The sequence below is a fragment of the Columba livia genome, chromosome Z (assembly GCF_036013475.1).
Source record: "Columba livia isolate bColLiv1 breed racing homer chromosome Z, bColLiv1.pat.W.v2, whole genome shotgun sequence".
NCBI classification, from domain to species: domain Eukaryota; kingdom Metazoa; phylum Chordata; class Aves; order Columbiformes; family Columbidae; genus Columba; species Columba livia.
The window spans coordinates 51,668,450-51,693,622 of NC_088642.1; the positions used below are offsets into that span (position 1 = coordinate 51,668,450).

Below are 25,173 nucleotides of genomic sequence, written 5' to 3' on the forward strand. Positions count from 1 at the left end.
TATTTCAGCTATCACTGCTTGTTGCAACAGATGATTTTACAGAGAGTGAGCAGGATTTCATTTTGGTTGAAGTGTCTGTGCTTCTCCCTAGACTGGTTTGCAGAACATTTCTTAGGTGCCTTTTCTATTATCCACCAGCACTTGTGATTCAGGTAGGAATAAAACCCCAAAATCTATGATTAGTAATGTTTTTTAACTATTTTTTGCAGTTGTCTGGTTAAAAAAAAAATAAGCCAAAATTTCTCCAACATAACTAGTTGTACAGCAAACACAAGCCTGGAAATCCATTCCAGAAGATGGGTTTGGAAAGGAGAAGCTAGATTCCCATAGCACATTATGAACTAACTCCTGGAGTGTCCCTTCCTGTTGGTTAGTGAAGTTCAAGAACACTGAGATATGTGCAAAGCACATGGGAATACATCATGGGGACAGATGTGAAATCACAGTGTATAGGGCATGTGTGACTTCAAGGAGTCATTAACATGATTGTTAGATTTAGACATTTCATATAACCTTACATGTTTTGTCGTGGTCTGTGCCATCACCTAGTGCTGCTATTTAGAGGAACAGCTCAAGGATCTAGCCTCACACAGCTGTTAGTAGATAACTCCAGCACTAGCTGCTGGGGAAACCATGGCAGAAAAGAAGGAAGTGGTCATGTAAGAGCAGTCCCTTGACAGGAACATAAGAGCTCACTAGTGTGGAGGGAAGGTCTCTCCAATAAAATTCCCCCAAAAGGCTCAATGTCCTTGAAAATAAATTATCAACTCCCTTAAAGTCTTCAAAAACTCATTTTAGAAATAATGTCAGGACCAATGGAAGACACCTACAAAGACTGAACATCAACAACATCTATTTTTGTGATGAGGATCACACATGTCTCTCAACTGCCTACACAAGATCAAGAATATGAAGTCAAATGGGGGAGTTACAAGGGATTCAAGCTGCATTCTCAGTGCTGGCAGACTTCTTGCCAGGATCAGAGGACCCATCAGTACTGATTTCATGGGGCTTACATGATATTGAAGGAGGTTACTATTTCAGGCCCATTTCTTTTATAGTGACATTGCTTCACATAGTTACCTTAACATAGGCACGAAGAGGGAGTTTTTGCACTCTTTGCCTCAACTGTCTCCTTTGTCCATGTGGCTTTTCATTTTCAGAGGTGCTAAGCACTCATGACTCATCGAAGTGTGTTCTGGCTGACAACCCTAAAGCCCCAAGAATATCTACATGCCTTGTGGTACACTTTGAAAAAAAAGCAGATGCTCAGACCAAAATGACAGGACAACCCAGCTGAGGACTTCTCAGAGATTTCCACACTTTCAGGTCTTCACCCTGCTTCTCTGAAGAACTCAAATTAATGTACTTCCGCTAGGAACTCCCACAGTCAGCCTGTGCCCTCATTCATGAGGCATCTCCCTGACAAGAAAGTGAGAGACTGTTTCACCCCTGAGATCTTCTTGAAAGCCAAAATGTATGATATTTAATGTATTCAAAGCCAGAAGACAACCAATACATCATACAGTCTGCCATGGCCAGGTTCTGTTGTCACATTACAATAGGTAGCTTCCCAGAAGAGATTGGTATGGTAGATTTGTATGTATTTATACAACAAAATGGCCAGAAACTGTGAGTACTTAGTCTATAGAAAAGACTGGAAAGATGGTGGGGGAAAAAATTTCTTTGACCATGAAGCAGAGCAGGAAATACCTTCTTTGCTGGGTGGTGACGCCCAGTGGGTACTCTGTTCTCCTGATCAGAAGTGATGATGACATTAACACTGACAAGAATAGTCTTCCCTTCAAGACAAATAATTTCTAAAAACAGATGAAAAGCAAAAAGTATATGACCTCTTATTGTTTATATATCTTGTTTCAGACATAAATAATCTTTCTGTATTTGGAACTTTTCAGTTATGTTGGTTCATTTAATGAAATTAATTTTCTTGCAAACCTAGCAGAAGAAGGTTGTCCAAATCTTCTGTTGTCAGATAGAATCATAGAGTAGTTTGGTTTTGAAGGGACCTTCAAAGGTCAGCCAGTCCAAGCCAAATGTAATGAGCAGGGACATTTTCAACCAAATCTGGTTGCTCAGAGCCCTGTCCAGCCTGGCCCTGAATGTTTCCAGGGATGGGGCACCTACCAACTCTCTGGGCAAGCTGTTTTAGTATTTCACCTACCCTACTGTGAAAAATTTCTTCCTTATATCTACTTTAAACTTACCTTCTTTTAGTTTTAAATTATTATCCCTTGTCCTATCACAACAGGCCCTAATAAAAAGTCTGTCCTCATCCTTCTTATAAGCCTGTTTTAACTATTGAGAGGCTGCAAGAAGGTCTCCTGGAGTCTTCTCCAGGTTGAACAACCCCAACTCGCTCAACCTTTCCTCACAGGAGAGGTGTTTCATCCCTCTGATCATTTTTGTGGTCCTCCTCTGGCCCTTCTCCAGCAAGTCCATGCCCTTCCTGTACTGAGGGCTCCGGAGCTGGACACAGGACTTCAGGTGGTGTCTCAACAGAGTGGAGCAGAGGGACAGAATCACCTCTCTCAACCTGCTGGTCATGCTTCTTTTGATGCAGCCCAAAATATGATTTCCCTTCTGGGCAGCAAGTGCACATTGCCAGGAGATCCCTCCAGTTCATTGATGATAACTTCCTGATGCAAATCGTGGATGAGCTAACTAGGGGAGGAGCACTGCTGGATCTCATCCTCACTAACAAGAGTCTGGTTGAAGTGTTAAAGGTTGAGGGCTGCCTTGGCTGCAGAGACCATGAGATGGTGGAGTTCAGGATCTCACATGGCAGGAACAGAATACCAAGCAGAATTGCAACCCTGCACTTCACTAGGGCCAACTTTGGCCTTTTCAAGCAATTGGTCAGGGAAATCCCACGCAAAAGGGTACTTGAAGGTAAAGAGGCCCAAGATAGTTGGTTAGCTGTCAGGAACTGCTTCTTTCAAGCTGAAGATCAGAGCATCCTGACATGAGGAAGTCAAGGAAGGGACCCAGGAGACCTGCTTGATTAAACAGGGAACTGCTGGGCAAACTCAAGTGGAAGAGGAGAGTTTACAGATCATGGAAGGAGGGGCTGGCCACTTGGCAAGAATATAAGCAGTGAATGTGGTCTATCTTGATTTCAGTAAAGCATTTGACACAGTCTCCCATAGCATCCTTGCTGCTAAACTGGGGAAGTGTGGACTGCATGATCAGGTAGTGAGGTGGAGAGTGAACTGACTGAAGGAAAGAAGCCAGAGAGTTGTGGTCAATGGGGCAGAGTCTAGTTGGAGGCCTGTATTTAGTGGAGTGCCTCAAGGGTCAGTACTGGGACCAGTATTGTTCAATATATTCACCAACAACTTGGATGAGGGAATAGAGTGCACTGTCAACAAGTTTGCTGATTACACCAAACTGGGAGGAGTGGCTGACACACCAGAAGGCTGTGCTGCCATCCAGCAAGACGGGGACAGGCTGGAGAGTTGGGTGGGGAAAAATTTAATTAAATCTAACGAGGACAAGTGTAGAGTCTTGCATCTGGGCAGGTTCCAGTATAAATTGGGGAACGACCTGTTAGTGAGCAGTGTAGAGGAAAGAGACCTGGGGCTCCTGGTGGACAACAGGATGATCATGAGCCAGCACTGTGCCCTTGTGGCCAGGAAGACCAATGGCATCTTGGGGTGTATTAGAAGGGATGTGGTTAGCAGGTCGAGAGAGCTTCTCCTTCCCCTCTACTCTGCCCTGATGAGAACACGTCTGGAATAGTGTCCAGTTCTGGGCCCCTCAGTTCAAGAAGGACAGGGAACTGCTGGAGAGAGTCCAGCGCAGGGCAACAAAGATGATTAAGGGAGTGGAGCATTTCCCTTATGAGATAAGGCTGAGGAAGCTGGGTCTCTTTAGCTTGGAGGAGACCGAGGGGTGACCTCATTAATGTTTATGATTATGTAAAGGGAGAGTGTCACGAGGATGGAGCCAGGCTCTTCTCGGTGACAACCAATGATAAGACAAGGGGCAATGGGTACGAACGGGAACACAGGAGGTTGCACTTAAATATGAGAAGAAACTTCTTCACAGTGGGGTGACAGAACACTGGAACAGGTTGCCCAGGGGTGTTGTGGAGTCTCCTTTTCTGAAGAAATTTAAAACCCACCTGGACGCCTTCCTGTGTAACCTCATCTAGGTGTTCCTGTTCTGGTGGGGAAATAGGACTAGATGATCTTTTAAGGTCCCTTCCAATCCCTAACATTCTGTGATTCTGTGAAGTCCTTCTCTTCAGAGCTGTTCTGGATCCCTTCATCCCCCAGCCTGTGTGGATACCTGGGATTGCCCCGACCCAGGTGCAGGACCCTGCATTTGGCCTTGTTGAACCACATGAGTTTCACATGGGCCAATTTCTCAAGTTTGTCCAGGTCCCTCTGGATGGCATTCTGTGCCTCAGGTGTGTCAACTGCACCACTCAGCTTGGTGTCATCCACAAACTTGCCAAGGGTGCACTCAATCCCACTGTCACTGAAGAAGATTTTAAATGGTACTGGTCCCAATATGGTCCTGAAGGACATCACTCATCACTGATCTCCTTCTGGACATTTTGCCATTGACCACTACCCTCTGAATGTGGCCACCTAGCCAATTCCTTGGCCACCAAACAGTCCATCCATCAAATCCATATCTTTCCAATTTAGAGAGAAGGATGTTTTGCGGGACCATGTCAAAGGTTTAACAGAAGTCCAGATAGACGACATCCACAGTCCTTCCTTTGTCCACTAATGTAGTTACTCGATCGCAGAAGTCCACTAGGTTGTTCAGGCAGGACCTGCCCTTCATGAAGCCAGCTCACTGTCCCGATTCATCTGTCTGTCCTTCATCTGCCTTAGCAGAGCTTTTAGGAAGATCCATTCCCTCATCTTCCCAGGAACAGACACGAGGCTGACAGGTCAGGAATGGGATGCATCCAGATTTGTAGCAAGAGTAATGAACAGCAGACTGGTCTCTTCTGGGAAAGGTATTCTTGGCCCACCTTCTGGTAGCTTTCCCCAATGTTTGAACTGTGTACTTCGTCCATCGAGATGTAATCTCTACTATGCAGATAGTGAGGCTCTCAGCTGAAGTGTAGCATCACAAAAAGGGAAACAAACACGGGCCAGGAGTAGGGCATTTAGTGACCACTACCCATGTCTCTCCACTAACACTTCTGTGTACACAATGAATGGAAAGGGACATAAGATGATAGCCCAGGGAGCAGAGCTCAAATGAGTGTTTTGAGAATGCCACTACATGCTGACTTGTTTATGAATTATTTTCTGAGCCTATTCAGTCTTGGATTCAATTTTTTGCAAAGAGAGATCTTAAATGCTCACTCAGCTAAGAATGTTCTATGGATAGTTCAGCTCCAGAGCAACTTTTGCATAGGTCAAATTCACATTGAAGAACTTTTGCCTTCAAGTTAAAGACATTGGGTAATACATTTTGTGAATATTCTTTTGGTACTTGCTAGGGATATAATGGCTCTTTACATGAATTGGGTTGGTATTTTTGACAAATTAAACTTTTCAAAATTTCATAAGCAATACAAGTGTACACAATAGGAAAAGAAATAATTTATTCTGCCCCTGTTCGGAAAAAAATTCTCAGCCAATGCAACATATAATTTCATTTTTTTATTCCATTTGAAATTTTTGTGGTCCTCTTTCAACAACTAGGGACAAATGTTTCAACTCTTGGTACATAGTATCAGTCATTTAAATCCATACTTAGGAAGCAGTCTAATTGGCCATAGCACTCACATTGTTTATTGTCTATACTAATTTGCATTAGCTACGTGCACTAAAGCAAAGCAAAAGGCTCAGAAAAACATTTATATTTGCTTTCATCCTTCCTTCAAGTTTGCCCATTTCACAGCTGACAGATCTGTGTCTCCACACTATTTACATAGCAGGTTTTGCAAATAAAGGAGTGGAGCTTTTGCAGTGCTCAGGATGCTGATGTCTGCTACTGCATAGCTGGCCTGGGCCACTCCCTGCTCTCTTGTAAATACATGATCTTAATCTGGCATGACTTAAATTTTACTTAACACATACCTGGTACCTTTGTAATCTTGCTAGCAATCTTTGCTCACGGACGATTGTTTTAGTCAGAGGCTTTTATAATGGCAGCTTCTAAGAGTTAACGGTCAGTTTGGGTCTCAGTGTTTACACGAAACATGTTGGTGCCAGCTTTTCACATCCAACGTCGCTTTTCACATCCAACGTCACTTTTCATTACTGGATTGTGTGCAAGAGTTAAAATCAGATTTCTTTCCATAAAACACACATAAGAGGCAGAATGGACCCTCGGATCTCACATTCATGTTCTCCTACGTCTCAAGCCAACCAGCATAAAGTCTGGGCTATCTTTCTAAGGCTAACTGGTATAGCCTTAACAGGAGGAAAGAAGCAACAAAATAAAGTTTGCTTCTCAATTGAGTTAACTGGCCACAGTAAAGCACTGTAAGGAAGCACAGAAGTGCCCTGAGATGTAATGCAGCCACAGCCCTTCCCTCTCATACATTGGTAGGAGGAAAATGAGTACATGTAAGTATGTTTGTTCTTGGTATTAAGTCAAGTTTTAGTTGAGTTAAAACTGGGGTTCAGCTGGTGTATAGCAAAGGTAGCGCTAAACCGTTCCTGATATATTCACATAGGGATTCCAGCCACAGATTTATTCATGACCATGAATTTTGCTTTTAAAAGCAAATACGGATGTATTGGGGCCTTAATCACCCTTTTTTTACCTTACATTCTTCCCAAGTACAATTGTGCAAACTCATCCGAAGAAGATCTTGGGGAAGACTTGAGCTTCCATAAAGAAAACAGGAAAGTAGTATTTGCCTCTGTCACAGGTACAGAGGGGTCAAACACTTAAGTTCTGGTATATATTAAAAGAAGATAAAGAGCCATGCAATTAATAAGCTGCCTTAACTTTCTACTGTCACCAAAGTATCTGATATCATCCCATGGAAATTAATACCAACAGCAAAGCCTCTGTGAACTTTCATTAATTTTCTAGCAGCAAGTCTGAATTCTCCAACAGGTCTAGCTCATCCCATTTAACCCTATCTAACTGAAGCATCTAAAATTTGACTATACAGAAGGTGTAATGCTATAAAAAGACACAGAAAACTGCGTTACTACTGAGATACTATTCTCTCGCCATGGTTTTTATGGGGGTAGAACAGCCCCAACCTCAGCTCAAACAGCATGTGGACAGGAGCATGCTCTGCCTTGCCTGTTTTTAGAGGAGGATCAAAAACCTCTTTCCTGCACTCATTAAATTGATGCCTGAGGGTGTCTAGGCCAATTGAGTTCCTCACTTCAGTGGCACGGTAAGATGGAAAAACATCAAGGCCAATTTTGCAGGCAAATTCAACACATCATCATAGAAGCCTTCCTGGACAGGTCCTTATAGAAGTTCATTTGATGTGGACTTTAAGGTAGTTTCAAATACATAGAAATGCTGAGAGAGCAAGTGACACCAGCAGCCTTCTCCTTCCTTTGTAGCGGAATTCCCCCCTGCAGTGCAAGGAGCCAGGCTAATTACACTTCCATGGGAAAGCATCTGTGTATCTAGCAGCTCCAGTGGCTAAATTTCAGCCTGATGCACTTTAAAATGCTTGAAAACTTTACATTCCTGAAAAAAGATAATCACAAAAAAGTTGAAGGCAGGCAACTAACAAGAGAATTACCAAGAGGTAGTAGTGGATCTTACGTATCTAATTTTTCTGGCCTATGTCACAAAGGCAATATCATGATTGCAATAAACACTAAACAACCTCTAAAATGTTTCAGATGTCACGTAAGTGGTGTCAATAGGAAGTTCTGTTCAGCTAATAAAACATGTCAGCTCTTCAGCCTGCTGCTTTACTGACCTTGAGATTGTCTTGTAAGAGGTATTATAAAGAAAACAATTGTGTGTCATGGGCATGGATGATGTGATAGATGCACCATCCGGAATGCACTCAGAGGAAAATCCAATGTAGATAAAAGGTATTCTTGTGTCTTAAGTGGAATTCCAGTTCCTTCCTAGTTCTGACTTTTTTCTGTTATTTAAACAAGTCCTTGCTGCTTTCTCATTGCTCAATCCAAGGCTCAGCCCAGCAGAGGAAAAATGGTTTTCAAAACCTCAGTGAAATTAATTGACCTAGTCAGTTGTTCAGTGATGACAATTTCCCCATATATTTTAATCCAACACTCAGTATCATATCCAGCAAGCAGGACTAGGAATTTCTAAACATCCTAGTTTTTTCCAAATGCACTTTCAGAGGTGCCAATGCAGCACAGCAGGGTTCAAAGAAATACATGTACAGCAGGCAAATGGGGAAATACTGGCCCTCTGCACAGGCATACAGCATCAGCTGCGGGACAGTCCATTGGAAAACCTCCTGCCTGCTGTCTCACTCTGGAGTCCTAGATCCATTTAAGGACCTGGTGTGATGGTTTTGAAAGGGAGATTTTTGAAACCTTGTGCTGTAAATATTTACAGAAGCAACAAAACCAGTGAACAACCAGCTTTCATGGGAAGATAAATGCCTAAACTGATCAGACTCTTTCCTAACTTTTGAGTCACCTGCTTCAGCTTGGAATTTGTGAAGCTTTGAGAGGGCTGCTAAAACTGCTATGACCTGTGCGGCTTCTAGACCAGTGAGAACAGGGTCCAGTAGTGACAGAAATCCCTCCTCACAGTTTTCTGACTGCCATTGCATCAATCAAGAATGAGAAGGATGTGAATATCAGAGGCATGGTGAATACAGAAGAAATCCATCCCAACAACGTTGTACAATATCTAAAACTTACCTCTCTGAATTTTATTTTCTCCAGCACGAAAGAGAAAAGAGGCATGAGATGTTTACTTAATATAGCAAGTTCTTGTAGATTCTGTATAACGTCTTCTCCTTTTGCCTCTTCCTCTTTAGCATCAAGTCTAAGAGCATGCAGAGAGTAAAGGGACCAGACTGACAAAATATGAACAAAACGTACCAAGATTACTTCTGTGAAACTAAGAGCTGATTGCTACTTTTATTTCCAACTCTCCCACACAAGAGCAACAGCATGCAGTCAGAACACTGAGGAAAAATTTGATTGCTGCAGATAAGTAACACTGCAGACCCTCCAAAGGTTTGCACTTTGTCAGTCATTTTACAGGTTCTTCTGTGGTCCCTGCTAATGACATTAAGCAGGTATTCACAAGAACTCTTACAAACTAGAGATGAGTGCTGTCATACAAGCAGGTTATGGTAAACAGCTCTGAGATTTGCTTGTGAAGTAAAGAGACAATGAGGAGTACAAACAGCTTAAATATTTTTTACTACATAAAAGCTCACTTGACAATTGCCCTGCTTTTGAGAGTGAATTGTGTCTTTCCAGTCACCTGTCACATGACTGTTTCTTCAAACATGTGAAACCCACGGGGCATTACTTCTGACCAGGACTTATGTATGCTGGATATCCATTTATCTTGCATAAGAGGCTGCTATGAATACACAGATTAATTGTTCATTGCAAATACAGTTAGCATGTATAATGCGAGATGTATCTAATATACTGCAGATGATCAGAGCATGTGCAATATCTATCACATTTTGGCTGTGCTTCACACAGGGCATCTAATCTGCATGAATGCAGAAATGTCAGTACATCTACAGCATGTCAGACAGGAAATACATATTCGGGTCTGTCAGTACCCAGACACTAAAGTCTCCCCCTGAAATCAGATGTTTGCAAATATTTAGGGGAGATATTGCCTTCCCTAAAAGCCATTAAACTCTCTGATTTATTGTAAATTTAGCTAGATGTGTTTAGGGAAAAGTTACTCAAGCTCTGAGTCAGATGGCAAGGAGGTAGTTATGCTGCTCTGCAGCACTGTGGTGGTTAGTACCACTGCTGTATCAAGCCTGGACACCAACTTGTCTCTGTAATACTGTATTATTTTAATATTCACAGGACAGAATGTATTTTCTTGTGATTTCCAAAGCCAGTTTGATATCATTTTCCAAAACCAGATGAACTTGACCTGTGATATGCTTTCTTTTTTTACAATGTCATGTGTGCATCTAGGATCAAAAGCTCTGAGACAACATTATCTTTTTTATTAACACATGTGTAGAGGGAAGACTTGATTTCTGTGGTTTCATATGATATGAGATGGGACAACACATTAAAGAAAGTTAATATGTTAATGTTTTTAAGGAGTTAAACAAACTGACTAGTATTTGGAAAGAGTAGAATTTTTCCTTTACAGTGAAAGGCTGCAGCTGATAGGTTTTGCTCAGGGTTTTCTGCTGTAAAATTGACTGCAGGAAAAAAAAAAATAAATATGAACTACAAAAAGCATCCATCTAATGGTTGCTCCTTTCGCTACTTGAGGTCTGAAAAATTACAACAAAGGAAGGTTAAAATAATCAGCAACGGTATAAATACTACTTAACCCAGCAGTCACATATGGTATATTAGCAATGTAAATGGATTTAATGAAAACTGAGATCAGCTCATACATCTGTCATCAACCAAATCTACAAAATATTTTCCTCAGAAAATGAAATGTAATGATATAAGTGCTCATCTGTAATAGAGTTATAACAACTCCAAATGGTAAAACAAGTGCTGGTTTAATGCATTTTGTCAGCTAATGTTAACCAAACAGACAACTCCTATGACGATTGCCTTGAAGAGAACAGATTGTGTGATAGGTCATAATCAAGCACGCATCCTTAAATTAACAGCTCCAAAGTACTGCATACTTCTGTAAGTCACCCTGTAATGCAAAACCAAGCGTGATTTGTCACACCATTTCAGCCTCCATTACAGCTAAGACAGCAGCGTGGAATTTTTCAAGCTTCACAGGAGAAATATTAAAATGGATAATACTAGCACGCATTTTAGAGAAAATTCTCAGCAGTTGCCAAGTCATGCTCTCTGAGGTATCTGCCAGCGTGGGAGGGATGCATGCTCTCAAGGGGGCCTGTGTTTCATGGTCATCTCAGGCAGGGGGCTGCAAAGTTCATTAAATGATCTTATCTCACTGCTGGTTCTGTTCAAAATAGCCTTGATATGATGAAGGATTTATGTTACCCCCCACTTCAAATAAAAAGTACCGAGGGATGCATTTCATTACTGCCCTGTGACACTGGAGAAGCCAGGGCTGCAGTGCTAATATTCCTCATTTATTTGTGTCACACACAGGATTTATTTGCAGGAAGAGTCCAACTCCAAAGGTAAGTAAATATTTGTTTTTTGTAGAGAGTTTTTCATAATAATGTCAGCAAGAAATGCATTTGTTCTCTGACTTTAATTTTCACAAAGCTATATTCTAGGAAAGATGAGAATGTGAAGAAAATGTCAGGGAAGAGTGCCCAGTTTAGCAGCATTCTAAGGAAGCTGAGTAGCATTGATACAGAAAAAACATTTACGGGCAACTTCCATGCCACAACCCTGGATAAAACACCAGAAGATGTGGCTGTATATTCTCAACTGATGGGCTAAATGGTAGCCAAGGTTACACACACACTCCTCTCACAAAGGTTTTCTAACAGACATCTGCTGCTGAGAGGCTTTTTAATTTAATGGCAGACACCTTCACATTAATCAGAATCAGTTTCTCTTTCATGTTTTGTCAGAACCAGGCAATCTGCTGAAGAACATGAGCCCTGGGCAGGATCTGTCTTCTTTGGTCCTAGACCATGGAGTCCTCCTGTACTGAAAAATCAAACAACAAAACAAGTTCAAGATCCTTGACAAATAAATATTAATTTATGCTACATACTTGATCTTATGAATTCAGCAGTTCAATGGATCAGCCTTCAAATGTTTCTGGAAGTGGGGAAGATCTAGTGATCAGAAATAATATTTGATCATGCAAGGAAACTACAGCCACATTAAATGTGCCTTAGATGTTGAAAATTAAAAGCCAATAAAAGTTGGAAAAATCTATGGAAAGCTCAGGAAAGGCATTTGGACACTCTGTCTTGCACAATGCTTATGAATGCCTGTTCATTTGATGCTCTCCTCTGTGTGACTGCCACCACAGGCCAGTCTGTGAGTACTGGCAGGAGTATGTGTAGGCAACCACCACAGAGAGCCGGTGTGAGAAGCTGGGGAGCAGAGGGGCGCTGAAAAGGTGCTCCCAGGGAAAGTTTCACAAGATTGCCAGGAGCAGCCAGGGAGAAATGCAGCTCCAGCAGGAACTGGAGAGAGATTTTTCAGAATGAACAACAGAGCTGGGGATCTGAGCCAAAAAGATGTTTGAAAGTGGAGGTGTGAGTCAGCCAGGTTAGGCTGAAGGGCTGGTATGGGAGGTGAAGAGGGCAGAAGGAGACACTCAGCAGACATGAAGTCAGAGAAGGGAAAGTCAGAGGGACCTCTCTTGGAAGCCCTTGGTTGTCGGCTGGAGGATATCAGAGAGTCAGTGAGAATCGCAGAGTGGAAGAGTGCAAGCAGCCAAACAAATAAACAGGCACAGAAGCAGAGCAATTTAGTAACAACTAAACGGATGTTGTTAGTAATAACTGAATGGATGACCTGGAGAGAAATGAAACTGTTGATTCCGCACGTGTTGTTCTCAAAAAGTTTTAAGAATTTTACAGAAAAGCAAGGCAGAAAATCAGTCTGCTCCAGTTCGGTAATTCAGTCGTTCAGGTGTCTCATATCCAGGGAGGAATGAAAACAGATAAAGACAACTGAGGCTTAACGGATAAGGAGGACAGAAGAAAACATTTACAGTCCATGGTGTTCAAAAGCATTTATACTGCTACTGTAGCAGTATGATGCAAAATCCACAGAGCTGTCACAAACCTTGCCATAATATGTTTCTTTGTCATAAAGATATCATATGAGAAAAGGTCCAAATTTTGTAACAGTTCAAAGCATTTCAAGAACAGCTATTCTCCAAATCAGAAAACGGACTCAGACACAACCACTTGTCACAGAAAAGCAGCAATGAACTGTGGGCATTAGGAACAAGAATGATTGAACAGAGACTGCTGCATAGTGCCTGAGTGCCAACATTTTAGCTTGCATGTTAAAATTCCTTAATTTGCATGTGAGAAATTATTTGCTAGATGCACACCTGTAACTCTTGCGCACAGGTAACTCCTACTAATATTGCTCGGTCACATGTCAGTATTGTTGTCATTTTTGCACATAGAAAATTCCCATTGCATGGAAAAGTTCATTTGATTGGCATTTATACCCAGACAACAACTACCTGATAGAGCACACATCCCAGTAAAAGTGTGTATTTCAAATTCCGCCAAACCAGGAAACGCTGCTGGCAGAACAGGTCATTTGTCTAGAATTTCCTTATTTCACTGCCAACTCCAGACAAACTGTTTACAAAAGAAAAGCATAAATTGATAGTCTGTAATGCTGAAATGCAAATGGAGAGTACAGTACACATGCAAAACCCCACATCTTTGCTGATGAGATACACTAACGAATTTTTGAAAGAGAGCAGCACAGTATTAGGGACCTGCATGCACCAGAAGACCACACTAGCCTTTCTCCATCTCCAGGCTGGTGTTGCAGGTCAAGTCCAAGAGGTACAGCTCTGTAACTGGGCACCAGTGAGGCAGAGGAACCTCTCCCCACATTGCCCATGAGTGGCACCAAGGCTCAGGCCATTCATGAAAAAGTCTGCATTGTGCAACCTGACACACAAACAGAAGGGTGTAGACAACTAAATAAAAGTGCTTTCTTCTGCCCTCAAAGACTTTTACCCAGGGTCTGAAGACCTAAGTTAGACTTGAAACTGGTATGCCTCCCCAGGCAAGATCTCAAAGCAAACCTCAGCCAGCCCTTTGAGATGTTAATTGCTGGCAGCTGCAGGATCAGAAGATAAATGTTGTATCCAAGATCCAAGAAAAAAGAGAGAAATCATAGGTGCAATTACTAGTCCACTTTTCTAAAATCTAAGCACGTTTTTTATTGGTTTAAAGTAAAACATCAGCATTAACATATATATAGCCTACTCTCCTATACATCGTGCAATTTTTTATTAATCCAGTGCATTTATATAATAAGCACAGTCACCAAGCAAGATCCATTAAAAGGTATGTGAAAAAAATTTATATTATTTCTAGGAAGACATGTAACAGTCTGAAAATTCTGACTGTTTGTGCTATGCAAGAAGCATGAGAAGGGGAAAAATATTTTTCCTGACTCATGAAGATGTTTTGCAAATTTTAAAAACTGTCTAAAATAATAATTTTTATTTGACTACAGGAAAAACAAAACCAAAAACAAACAAAACAAAACAAAACAAAACAACAAAAAAACCACTTTTATTTACATACCATTTCCTACCTACAAAACTTGCAGCTTCCACTTCTCTCCATGAAATGGTGTGTTTCTTGTGGTGGTAATGGTTTGTAAAAGAACCGGTGAACTCCAGTCTCAAAGTATTGATTTTTTCTTTTTACTTGCAGAAAAGTCAAGATGTCACACTGAATTGATCATACATTCATCTTTTGTCCTACCAACATGATTCTTGAGCTCCAGATAACCGTGTTAGTGTTACAGCTTCCTGCCCTTGTAAGATCTCCTTAAGCAAATTAAGACTAAATAATATCAACCTGCTCTAAAATTATTAAACTTAAAAAGAAACAACCATGTGCCTTGTGTAGGACAAAGACTTCCTAGAGTTTATCCAGCTATTCCTTTCATTTGAGAGCAGCTACATTTGTTCACCAGCTTGCAACCAGGGCTCTATCAAAGATGATTACCTGAAAGAGGCTCTCTTTATTGTCCTCTAGAAGGCTTGTCACTAGAGGCTTAAATAAAGCTTCATTTAGTCATAGCTGTTTCAAGGTAGTTTCAGTCAAACCTAACTGCAAGATCTATAAAAGTGCTCTTACAACTGCCTATATGCTTTAACAGTATATTTCTGCCCACCTGTTGTACAGATAGATAGAGATTATTTGTTTGGGCTGCTTTGGGGGCTGCTTCCATGAAATCTTTTCAATGGGGTCTCTTTTGCTAACTGTTTTGAATGAGGTTTCAAGGCATAAAAATAAACTGTGCCCAGATGATAACTACTGGTGCAAAGCCACAATACAGGCTTAAGTCCTGTAACATTCCTCTGAAGTAAACTGAAGTAGGAGGGGAAAAGAGTTTCCGTCACTGAGAAGTTTCAGCAGAGAAATCTTATCTTAGGGCAAATGAAATACTGATAGACTAGGTTTGATATCCCCGATTGCCCTCTCTACCCTGAAGGTTTATGGCAACAGTTTTGAAATGGATGGTAGGACAGAGGTGAACTCAAACATCTGTGCACAGGATCCATAAAGGTAAAGGAAACCAGGCGGGTTATTTTAGCAGTTATTGTGCAGTTTTGAAATCACCACATGAATGGGCTCTAATAGAAGGTTTGAAAATAAAGGTAGTTTAGGGCACAATGGTTCTGCAGTTTAGAGAAACAAGTGCTGGCCCATTGACATACTAGGGTTTATCAGGGATGTATGAGAATCAGTAAAATAATGATGCAGAAATTCTAAGTTTAGTTGCTTTGATACATATTTGAGTGTTCTCCAGTACTAGGGGGAAAGACAATAAAGGGGAATATTTAGGAATGAGCAAGAGAAAATTCATCACCAACATATTCGTATATTAAAACAAACTAAAAGGTTAGGAAAGAAGGGCAGGCTTGGACAATGCTCTTAAATGTGCTTGGGCAAGCACACACAAAGAAAATTTCATGGATAATAGACAGAGAAAAGCACTAATTCCCAACCACCAGGGAAAAAAAAAAAAAAAAAAGAGTCACCCAAACCTGTAATGTGCAGTACTATACACATTTTGTAGTCTGAACAGGATTCTAACTTTCTTCTAAATACTGCCAGCAGCAGAAGTAAGGTGCATAACGAGACCTAATTCTGAACTTCCCTTTTACTGGGTTTAAAACTTTTTCCATGTGAGTTTTGCTGTGGAGAGGGGTGTTGGAGAGACACGTCTGTAAACTACATTGAAGACAGCACCAAGAATATATGCAAACAAACCAGAAGTCAGAGTATTTAAAACCAGTGAAGAATATGTGTATTCTGAAAGCATATGCTTGGTCTCAGTTATACCTTGTGACAACGAGTTCCACAATTTTGCCTTATTCAGGAGAGATATTCACCCTCATATATACAGAAAAGACACATCCACAATATATTAAACAGGAATTCATAATCATTTAGAAGGATTAAATTATTATGCTTTAGGATCACTTCTGATTAAAGAAACCAGGGGACGTTATTTCCTGGCAGTTTATTTTGGAGCCTCAGGGATATCTGGTAAATTTGTCCGCTACTCTTCAGAAGTATTGTTATTCTCAGAGATTAACTCCTGGAGCGGAAAGTCCATTAGTCTGACCCAGATAGCTGTTATCGTATCTTTTTCATACATTTCTCTATTACTCTCATGCACAAAAAGTTTAAAAAGGTAGGAACTGCTACCTGGAAAGAGAGATTTGGGTTGGCATTAATATATATGTGGACATTTATAGAATATATATATGTTATGAAAATATTCGTATTAAGAGAACATTTGACCTGGAATTGGTTATCCCCTAGCACAGCTTGAGGTGTTCAGCTGTGCTTACAATTCACAATACAGACTGATGCCAAAATTATAAATCCAACTGTAATTTTCTCAGAACCTGAAAAAATGCTGAGGAAATTTCTTCTGCAGAAGTCAGGCTCAAATAATGTGCTTCTATCATTCAGAGGCCATGAGTTGACCAATGGAGGTTTTACAGGGAACCACAAAGGAGTCACAGGGAAATCCAAGCAAGAAAAGGACCTCCTCAAAAAGTCTGCTTTATTTCTCTGCTCATAGCATCTTTATGATATGTTTCACAGTTTTCCACAAAACAGCTAAATTTCCAAATGAAATTGTGTAAAGATTACACGTTCCCAATTTTGCTTTTCTTACAATGGCTGGCAGAGGAATGGCAGCAGTTTCTTCAGGCTTTTCCAAGGTAGCCTTGAAGAGCTTGTTTACTAGCTCTCTATGGCTCTGATTAAAATAAATTACAAGTAATTACCATAAACTCAAATAACGCATGAGAGAGCCCTAAATACTTATTAAAAAAAATAAATGTTCTGGAAAATATTATAATGGCATGCTCATGCAAAACCACACAGCAATTTGGAAGGTAGCATGGATATACTCATTCGATATTTAATGAAGTTTTGAAAATAATTGTATGATTTTCTGGCCATAATGTGGTATACAGGGGCTTGACTGTTAGCCCATGAAGAGTCATCCTGAGACAGATATTCTTTTCTTATGGTAAGATTCACTCTGAAATTTATTTTTAAGATGACATTAAATGAAGGGGGAAGTATAGAACAAAGAGAGAGATTAAATATATTAAAAGAATTTGCTCTGTTTTGAAAATTGCTGAAGAGGGAGAAATATTTAATAAGTAAAGTGGCTTTTGCAAGTCCACATCTTATAAAATTATTTACATACTTTCGTACATGTAAATTTTCTCCATTGCCAAACAAAGCTAAGGTGTTATAATGATTAACAGCAGACCATCAGAGCTCTTTTTTTCCTTTGTTTTATTCTTAATCTACAATAGTCACTTTATAATTTTACATATATGAAAACAGTGAGGAAAAATCCCACTAAATCTGGCAATTTTTATATTTCCATGAATGAGTACAGTAAAAGGTATCTGAATCATTAAGCTAGAGAAGGCAACAGAACTGTCCTGCATTGTGAGCTTAAAGGTCACAGGCAGATGAAGGTGAGAGGTATTTGAGGTGAACAAGTAAAAATTCAAATCTTTGCAGACAGCATATCGTCAAGTGTCAGAGCTAGGAATAGAGAGCTTAAATAGTGAGTCATGTCCACTGTTATGCTGATCCTACAAAAAAACAGACTGTCCTATGAGAATCCACATCAGCAAGAGTGTGCTTTAGCCATGAAAACAGATGAGGAACCAATAACTTGTCTTACGGTTGTTTCAGATTTCTCCTGTAGAGAAAATGAATAGCCAGTATATACGTCATGAAGTTCGGGGATGCGAAACTAGTGACCTGAGAAACTTCTGGGAAAAGACTATTGAAGAACAAACTCGGTATCTGCAAATTGAAAAAGAACGTCAGCGAAGAAGTGCTCTGACAAAGTAGGTAGTTTGTATCTGGAATGGTTATTGGAGTTAGTGTTGTGACTATTTGCTAAAGAAAAGTGATATCTGTATTCGATTCATGCAATGAAAGCTGAAAGTACTCTTGTTAGATTTTTATAAAACAATAAACCTTCCTACATTGGTATGCTAATATTAACATGTCTAAGCTATGGCTGCACAGGATAATTCTCTCTTGTTCTGTAAACGGGCCTAAAGTATGTAACTTTCTGAAGTTATCAGGACAACATCTAGCAGTGCAGTCATGTCTTGAACATCAAGGCTTATGTTCACAGAAGAGCTAGCACAGATGTGTACCCGACCCACCTTATTTCGCTGTGGACTTGTTTTCACAAGAACGTAGTGTGAATTCATTAAGATGGCTTAATTTGCACAAGGTAAACCCATAAGAAAGCAGACAGTCCCAGTGTACTGACCAAGGTAATCATCATCCATAGACACGATTACCTAAGTCAGTTATATTTACCTCAATCAGTTACATACACCTTAATCAGCCACAATGAGAAATGTCTGTCTGTGGCAACATCAGTACAGTTCTAGTTCACATGAAATCTCCGTAAGTTGAAGAAGCATGCAAAGATGGCTATTTTGGCTTAAGATCATTCAATAAGAAAGAACTTTTTCCAAAAATCTCCCTCTTAACTCTCTTTGGATCAATGCTTGAAAAAAAATAAGAACCAGGATGGCCTTGCATTAATAAACCTGGGTGAATGAACTCTGGAGTTAGTCTCTAGCATGCTTTATCCATTTGTACTTAACCTAATTTCAACATCTCAACTCCTCAGCTGTGAAATTCCCATCTTTTCTGTTTGAGGCAGTTTTTCTGTGGTACCTGGATACCACCAAAAAGAAAACAAAGTGCCACCTATGACCTAAACCTGTCTGCTATGGTTCTAACAGAAGCTTCAACATGCACAGTGAGTCCAAGCCAAATAGTGCTCAGGAGCCTCTATGCAATATATTTTTTAATGCATTTCTAAGGAGGGAGACTGGGGAATTGTTGGGTGATGCTACCCAGCAGGTGGCAGCAGGCAATCTCCAGTGGAGATGACAAGCCACTCCAGCACACAGAGGCACTTGAGAGAGAGCACACTGGGGATGAATATGAACCACAAAGCTCAGGTGAGCCCTCATCAGCATTTGAGGGCTAGTCCTGAGGTACCATCCAGCAAAGCACTTTAAAGAGGCAGGACAGTTTGCATGAGAACTGGGAAAAAGGCATCAATGGAGAGCACTGGTGGGAAACATGAAGAGTATAGATCTGTTCCCTGTAAAAATACGGGGACAAGCTGATCCATGTTTCTGTCCTTAGGCTCAGAAATGAATGGATGGAGAGGCTGGAAAAACGGATAAAGATGTTGAGGACCCAACCTGAAGACCCATCTAGCTGAAGATCCCACATTCATTACATGTATCGGGGGAAAAAGAAAATTGTTTTGTAGGAAAGCATGATGGTGTGATGCAAAAGCTTTAGTCAATTTTTCTTTGTGGCTTAAATGAGCTATAATTAATTAGCTGTCATTGCTAGAACTTTCATACGTGAAATGTCTGGTTTTGCTTTTAAGATTATGCATCCACCCCTTCACTTGAGAAACGGAGATTGAAGTACTCTGTAGTCTTCAAGACTAATAAATCATGGTTCACTGAGCAGTAGATGCCTGGAAAGCAAGTTTAGTTATACAATTAGTGCTCAGCAAAAGTACTTCCTTGACATTTTAGGTTTCTATATAGACTGATTGTAATCTAATGAAGGTATTTCCTTTCAGAATTGTTTAATGAATAGTTGAGTTTGGTTAGTTCTTTTTTTTTGACACAGTAGAGCGCAATTCAGACCAAAGAAGAAGAGACATGCACAAACAATGCCACCACATCCCAGATCACTAGTGGAGCCAAACGTGGTGCAAGTTACAAATTCCAGCTTCCGTATTAAAATTCTGGGAAGCTATTAGTATGTATCATGAGAAACAGGTTTTGTGAGAAAACAGCAAGAGTTATTTAATTAGTTAACCCACATTAGCTAACTTAAGATGCTGTATCAGCAAAGGAAAAACAAATTTAAGTTTTGAGGCTGCTTTTTGTACTCGACCCTGCTTGTCAAGAGCTGGACTGATATCTTTGTCTCACAGAGCAGCGTGATGCATTTTCACAGCTGTCTGTCTTCATGACTGATGAGCACAATTTCTCCTCTAACACTATTTCCCTCTAAGACCCAGTATATATTCAATCAGTACCTTCAGAAACATGGCAGGTTTCCTCTCCCCCATTCACCATTAGTCAAAAATGTTTCTAGTTCCCTTCCTAGTGCTTCATTAGTAAGTATGGCATTTCCTTCAACAGTATCAAAGCATTTGAAAAGGCTGGTGTAATAAAATTGCTTCCTTCCTAGGGTGACTGCTTTGTTGCCACCAGAGTGCTTTGGGTAATGTACTGCAAAATGGCTTATTTTGAACATGCTAAAAATCTCTTCCCTCAATTGCTTAACCTTTTAGTCTCTTTTCATAAGACAATTTCACCACTTCTCTGCCAATTCATATTGTTTCTGAGTAAAGAAGTTTTGAATTGCCAGTGAGGTGAGAAGAGAGTAGCAGAAGGGTTTTTAAATACTTAAAACATCTGTTCTTCTCAAAGCAAAACAAAAATTTGAAATGCTCTTTTTTCTTTCTTTATTCGTCACCTTTTAAATTCACTTTATGTATCCCAAGGTCAAACCCAATCTATTATGGGAATTTAAATATGTAAATAATGTTTGGGAAACCTGAGAAATCCATGAAGGCATGAAAAAAAGATGACCTTGGAACTCAGAAGTCAAGATACCAGCAGGTACGTCACTGGACTTGTGAGCAGAGTTTCCCTGTCAGGTGAAAAAAAAGCTGCTCAACTCATGTTCTTCAGTTTAGTTCTGTTCTTAAGCATTTTTTAAAGTGACCAACTGGGAATATGCTGGATAACATTATAAATACAATATAGCTGCGCTTTAATAAACAATCACCAAGTAAACACACAACTTAATATTGGGGTTCAGCAAAAATTAGATTTCTTCGAAAATACCAGTTCACACACTTCAGTTCTTCCATCATATCTGTGCCTTGTGTTTATTGAGGCTCTTCCTGAAAACCATGGTGAAACAGCATTGATTTTTATACCATTTTACCTGAAATTAGAGTTTGAACTGAGCTAAGGGAAATATGTTTCATCCCCTTATTCATTGTGCAAGTGACTGCACAAGGTGTGAAACAGAAGAAATCGGAGTTGGTGTATTTTAAAAACGAAAGAGGCAGCCCTGGAAAAATCTTTTCTTTGCACCTCACGTAGCTGAGATCCTTCTTCTCCTCTTCTCATGAAGTAAGTAAGAATGAGGGAAATCCATGGAGAGCCTGGAAAAGACGTGCCAGGAAGTCACTCCCATCTGAGTCCCTCATTGCATATCTCAAATGGTTCTGTTACTTCAGAATGCTTTGGAATAGGTCCCTAACAAGCTAGGATACCCCAAAATCATCTCTTTAGGATGATGAAAAGGAACTTATTTTTTATAGACTGCATCTATTTCTGCCCAATGCCAATAGGAGTTCTGAAAATATGTATACAGAATTAAGCCACTTTTCATCTGAGCTTTGCAGTTTCACATTTAGTGTACAGACTAATTATTTCAGGCTCAAGTTCCACAGCATTAGATTCAGGACTTTGGGCCATGTAATCTTTATTTATCTAAGTGCTAGTAACATGTTTTGACACAAATGCCACCATTGTTGCAGGGATGGTCTACCAAGGAGTTTTGTAAATTGCTACCAAAAAAGAATACCTATCCAGAGAAATAAATATAATCTAGAGTCAATCAGCAAAAATAAAGAAGTGTGATAGCATTAAAATTCAAATCTAAATGTCAAGAAACCATCTTAATCAGAACCTGGAGCAGACTCTAAGATGAAAATGGTTCTGGCAATTTGAAAACACAAAAATACGAATCTTTCATTTACCTTGAAGGTCATAAGATAAATTAAAAGCGGGAGGGGGAAGTAAACTACCATTTCTGTGAAACTCAGAAAACAGTCATAATGTTATAAAAAGCAATAGAAAAACCTGGCTGTTAGAGTGGAAAAGTCATCAGCTAAAAACTGATAAAATCAACTAGTTTTATAAAATCATTATGGTTAGAGAGGATGCTTAGATGCTCTATAGACTATTTTTATTGAATATGCAGTTTCAGAGGAGTGCCGTATTCAGTTAAACAGGTTAAACTTAATAACTCAAAATGTCTATAAAATAGCTCCTTGAAGAAACACTTTATTTCTCTTGTTTTTTTCAATCTATATTTTCAAATTGCTTTTGCGTGCAACAGCAAAACCTTTTGGGTTATGTCGCTCTAAATTTATTAGCTTTGTAATTAAAATGTGGTAGATATTTGCTTATATTCCTAGCTTTCGTTATTTTACCATTAATTTTCTTCACCCTGACACTGAGTAGCAAGAAAATGCATGTCACTTTCTCATTACAAATGCATGGTACAGAACTTTTTGGAAAATCTTGTAACAGTTACAAAAATCAAATGTAGTAAAGTTTTACCATACTCTGACATAAACAGTAAATGATCTGGACCCAAGCTATTTTAAAGAGTACTTATGGGAACTGCACTGTGTGTTAGCAAAAGAGACAAATACTTCATTTTGGCCATATTAATAATCCTTCTAAAGTATGGATAAGGGCTAGCAGCTGTTAAGAATGGTTCTGTCAGTAAATTAACAAACTTCTTAGCAGTTTAGCCCAAACTGAGACAGCTTAAATACAGTTCTTTGCTCAGTAGTCCTTTCTGACCAATGTCTTTCCCTAACCAAGGAGCTCCTATCTGGAGCTCTCTAATTAAAGAGCAAATAAGCATAACTCAGCCATTGGCCAGGTTTTTAATTTGAACAACTGATGCAAATCAGCCAAAAGGCAAGATGCTTTTCTGTCAAGAGGGTAGAGACAAATCAGGGAGATGGTTCAGTTATGCCACAGCAGAGTTTTTACAGTGAAAACTGCCCTGGCAACCAATCGGGCCACCCGTGTCGTGGGTGCATCCAGCACAGTGCTGCCAGCCGGGCGAGGGAGGTGATTGTTCTGCTCTGCTCTGCACTGGTGCGGCCTCACCTGGAACACTGTGTGCAGTTCTGGGGAACACAGGATAAAAAGGACATAAAGCTACTGGAGAGTGTCCAGAAGAGGGCTACCAAGTTGTGTTCAAGAAGAGACTAGACAATGCCCTCAGACACATGGTATCAGCTGTGGGGTTGTCATATGCAGGGACAGGAGCTGGACTTGATGATAGTTGGGGATCCCTTCCAACTCAGGGCATTCTATGATTCTATGAACTGGCCTGCAGCCTAGTGCAGGATCACTCAGCAGACTGTCTTCAGTGTGACATCCAAATGTGTGTTTCCTACCATGCAACAGTTTCATGTCCGTGAAGCTATGTCTCTTTGGGCTTCTTGTTACATTCACTGAAGAGAAGACTGATGTGTTGGCCAATTCTGAGGTGATTAATGTTGTCAGCACTGAAATAAACCCACCATACAATACCAAGTTCACCTACAATATTGTCTGTTTAGTGTAGCGTTAAGTACCGTTGAGTTATTTTGCGCTAAAGAAAAGCCTGCAGGCTACCTCCAAGATTTTGATCCCATGATGCACAAACAATGAGAGAGATAATCGCAGATACACAGAGTCTCTGTGTAAACAGGACAGAAACAGTGAAGTGGGAATGGAAAGATGGGCCAGAGCCAGAGGTCAGGGAAGAGCTATGGTACATGGGTCAGGTACAAAGTCAAGGTCCAACTGCTCCACGCGGATAGTGTGATCCATGTACATAATAGCCAGTGCTCCAGCTAGAACTGAAATCCATAGACAGTTTTCTAATAAAAAGGTCTGAAAAATAAAAACATCCTGAACCAATCCATGGAAGGTGTCAGAGCTGTGGCAAAATACACTGCATGTTAAGGGAATCACTACTTGCGTGGATTCTCACCATAATTTTTGAGGAAAATGAAGAGTTGGATGCCAGTGGGATTCCAGATTTATTAATAAAATTGGGAGGCCATTGACTCTGGAGAAGGAGGACAGATCTCTTTGGGGAGGGAAGTTAAAGAAGGTGAAGAAGAGATAATATCTTAAACTGAAAGGGGTTTGAAGCAGTTCAGATGAAGACCTAACATTGATTACAGGTTTTACTGTTTTGAACTCATCCTCTCACCTTTCCATGTTATACATTGAACCTCTCTCAGACATCACTGCTGGTGTTAGCTCAGCCACATGCACATTAACCACATATGACCTTCAGAAACTGCTCAGTGGAAGTTATATTAGAGATAGATCCGAACCCTAAGCCATGCTGTTGTGTGAGCCTGTCCATACTCAGACATTTCCCCATGCTAAAATCTGAAGCCACCCTCTTGCATAAAGAAGACTAAGTTTGGGTCAAACTGGCTTACATCCTACAAGCAGGACTGGTAAGAGAGTCCTGAAGCTTCAAGGTCGATGGGGAATGTTCATATCCACTACAAAATATGTCAAAATGTAGATAGCTTTTTGAATAACCTCTGAATTTACAGGTCTGAATTTATTCCTCTTAGAATTAGAATCTCATTCTGAGAGCGGCCATCTGTGTTGGCACAGTCCCCAATATCAATACAGACTGGGGGATGAATTGTTTGAGAGCATCCCTGTGGAGAAAGACTTGGGGATCCTGAGGGATGGGAAATTGGGTATGAGGTGGCAATGTACTCTTGCAGTTCAGAAAGCCAATTTTATCCTGGGTGCCATAAAAAGGATTGTGGCCAGCAGGCTAACAGTGGTGATTGTCCCCCTCTACTCCACATTCACGAGATTCCACCTGGCCTACTGTGTCCAGCTCTGGGGTCCCCAGTATAAGAAAGACATGGACCTGTTAGAGCAGGTCATGAGGGACACAAAAATGGCCAGAGGGATGGAACAGCTCTCCTATGAGGACAGGCTGAGAGAGCTGGGGCTGCTCAGCCTGGAGAA

At 40.4% G+C, this 25,173-nt stretch overlaps 1 protein-coding gene across 1 annotated transcript; it reads left to right on the forward strand.

The window, feature by feature from the left end:
- Window positions 1-11,101: 11,101 nt before the first annotated feature.
- On the forward strand, window positions 11,102-22,567 carry LOC110361842 (protein FAM240B). The gene is made up of 3 exons (XM_021293199.2): window positions 11,102-11,239; window positions 17,981-18,138; window positions 19,472-22,567. Exons 2-3 carry the CDS (start codon window positions 17,999-18,001, stop codon window positions 19,548-19,550), a joined length of 219 nt encoding a protein of 72 aa, XP_021148874.1. The 5' UTR covers window positions 11,102-11,239; window positions 17,981-17,998; the 3' UTR covers window positions 19,551-22,567.
- Window positions 22,568-25,173: the final 2,606 nt, after the last annotated feature.

Coding starts and splice junctions, on each gene's coding strand:
- LOC110361842 (XM_021293199.2), top strand. CDS start 17,999: ATGAATAGCCAGTATATACGTCATGAAGTTCGGGGATGCGAAACTAGT. Junction 18,139..19,471: donor CGAAGAAGTGCTCTGACAAA/GTAGGTAGTTTG, acceptor TTCTGTCCTTAG/GCTCAGAAATGAATGGATGG.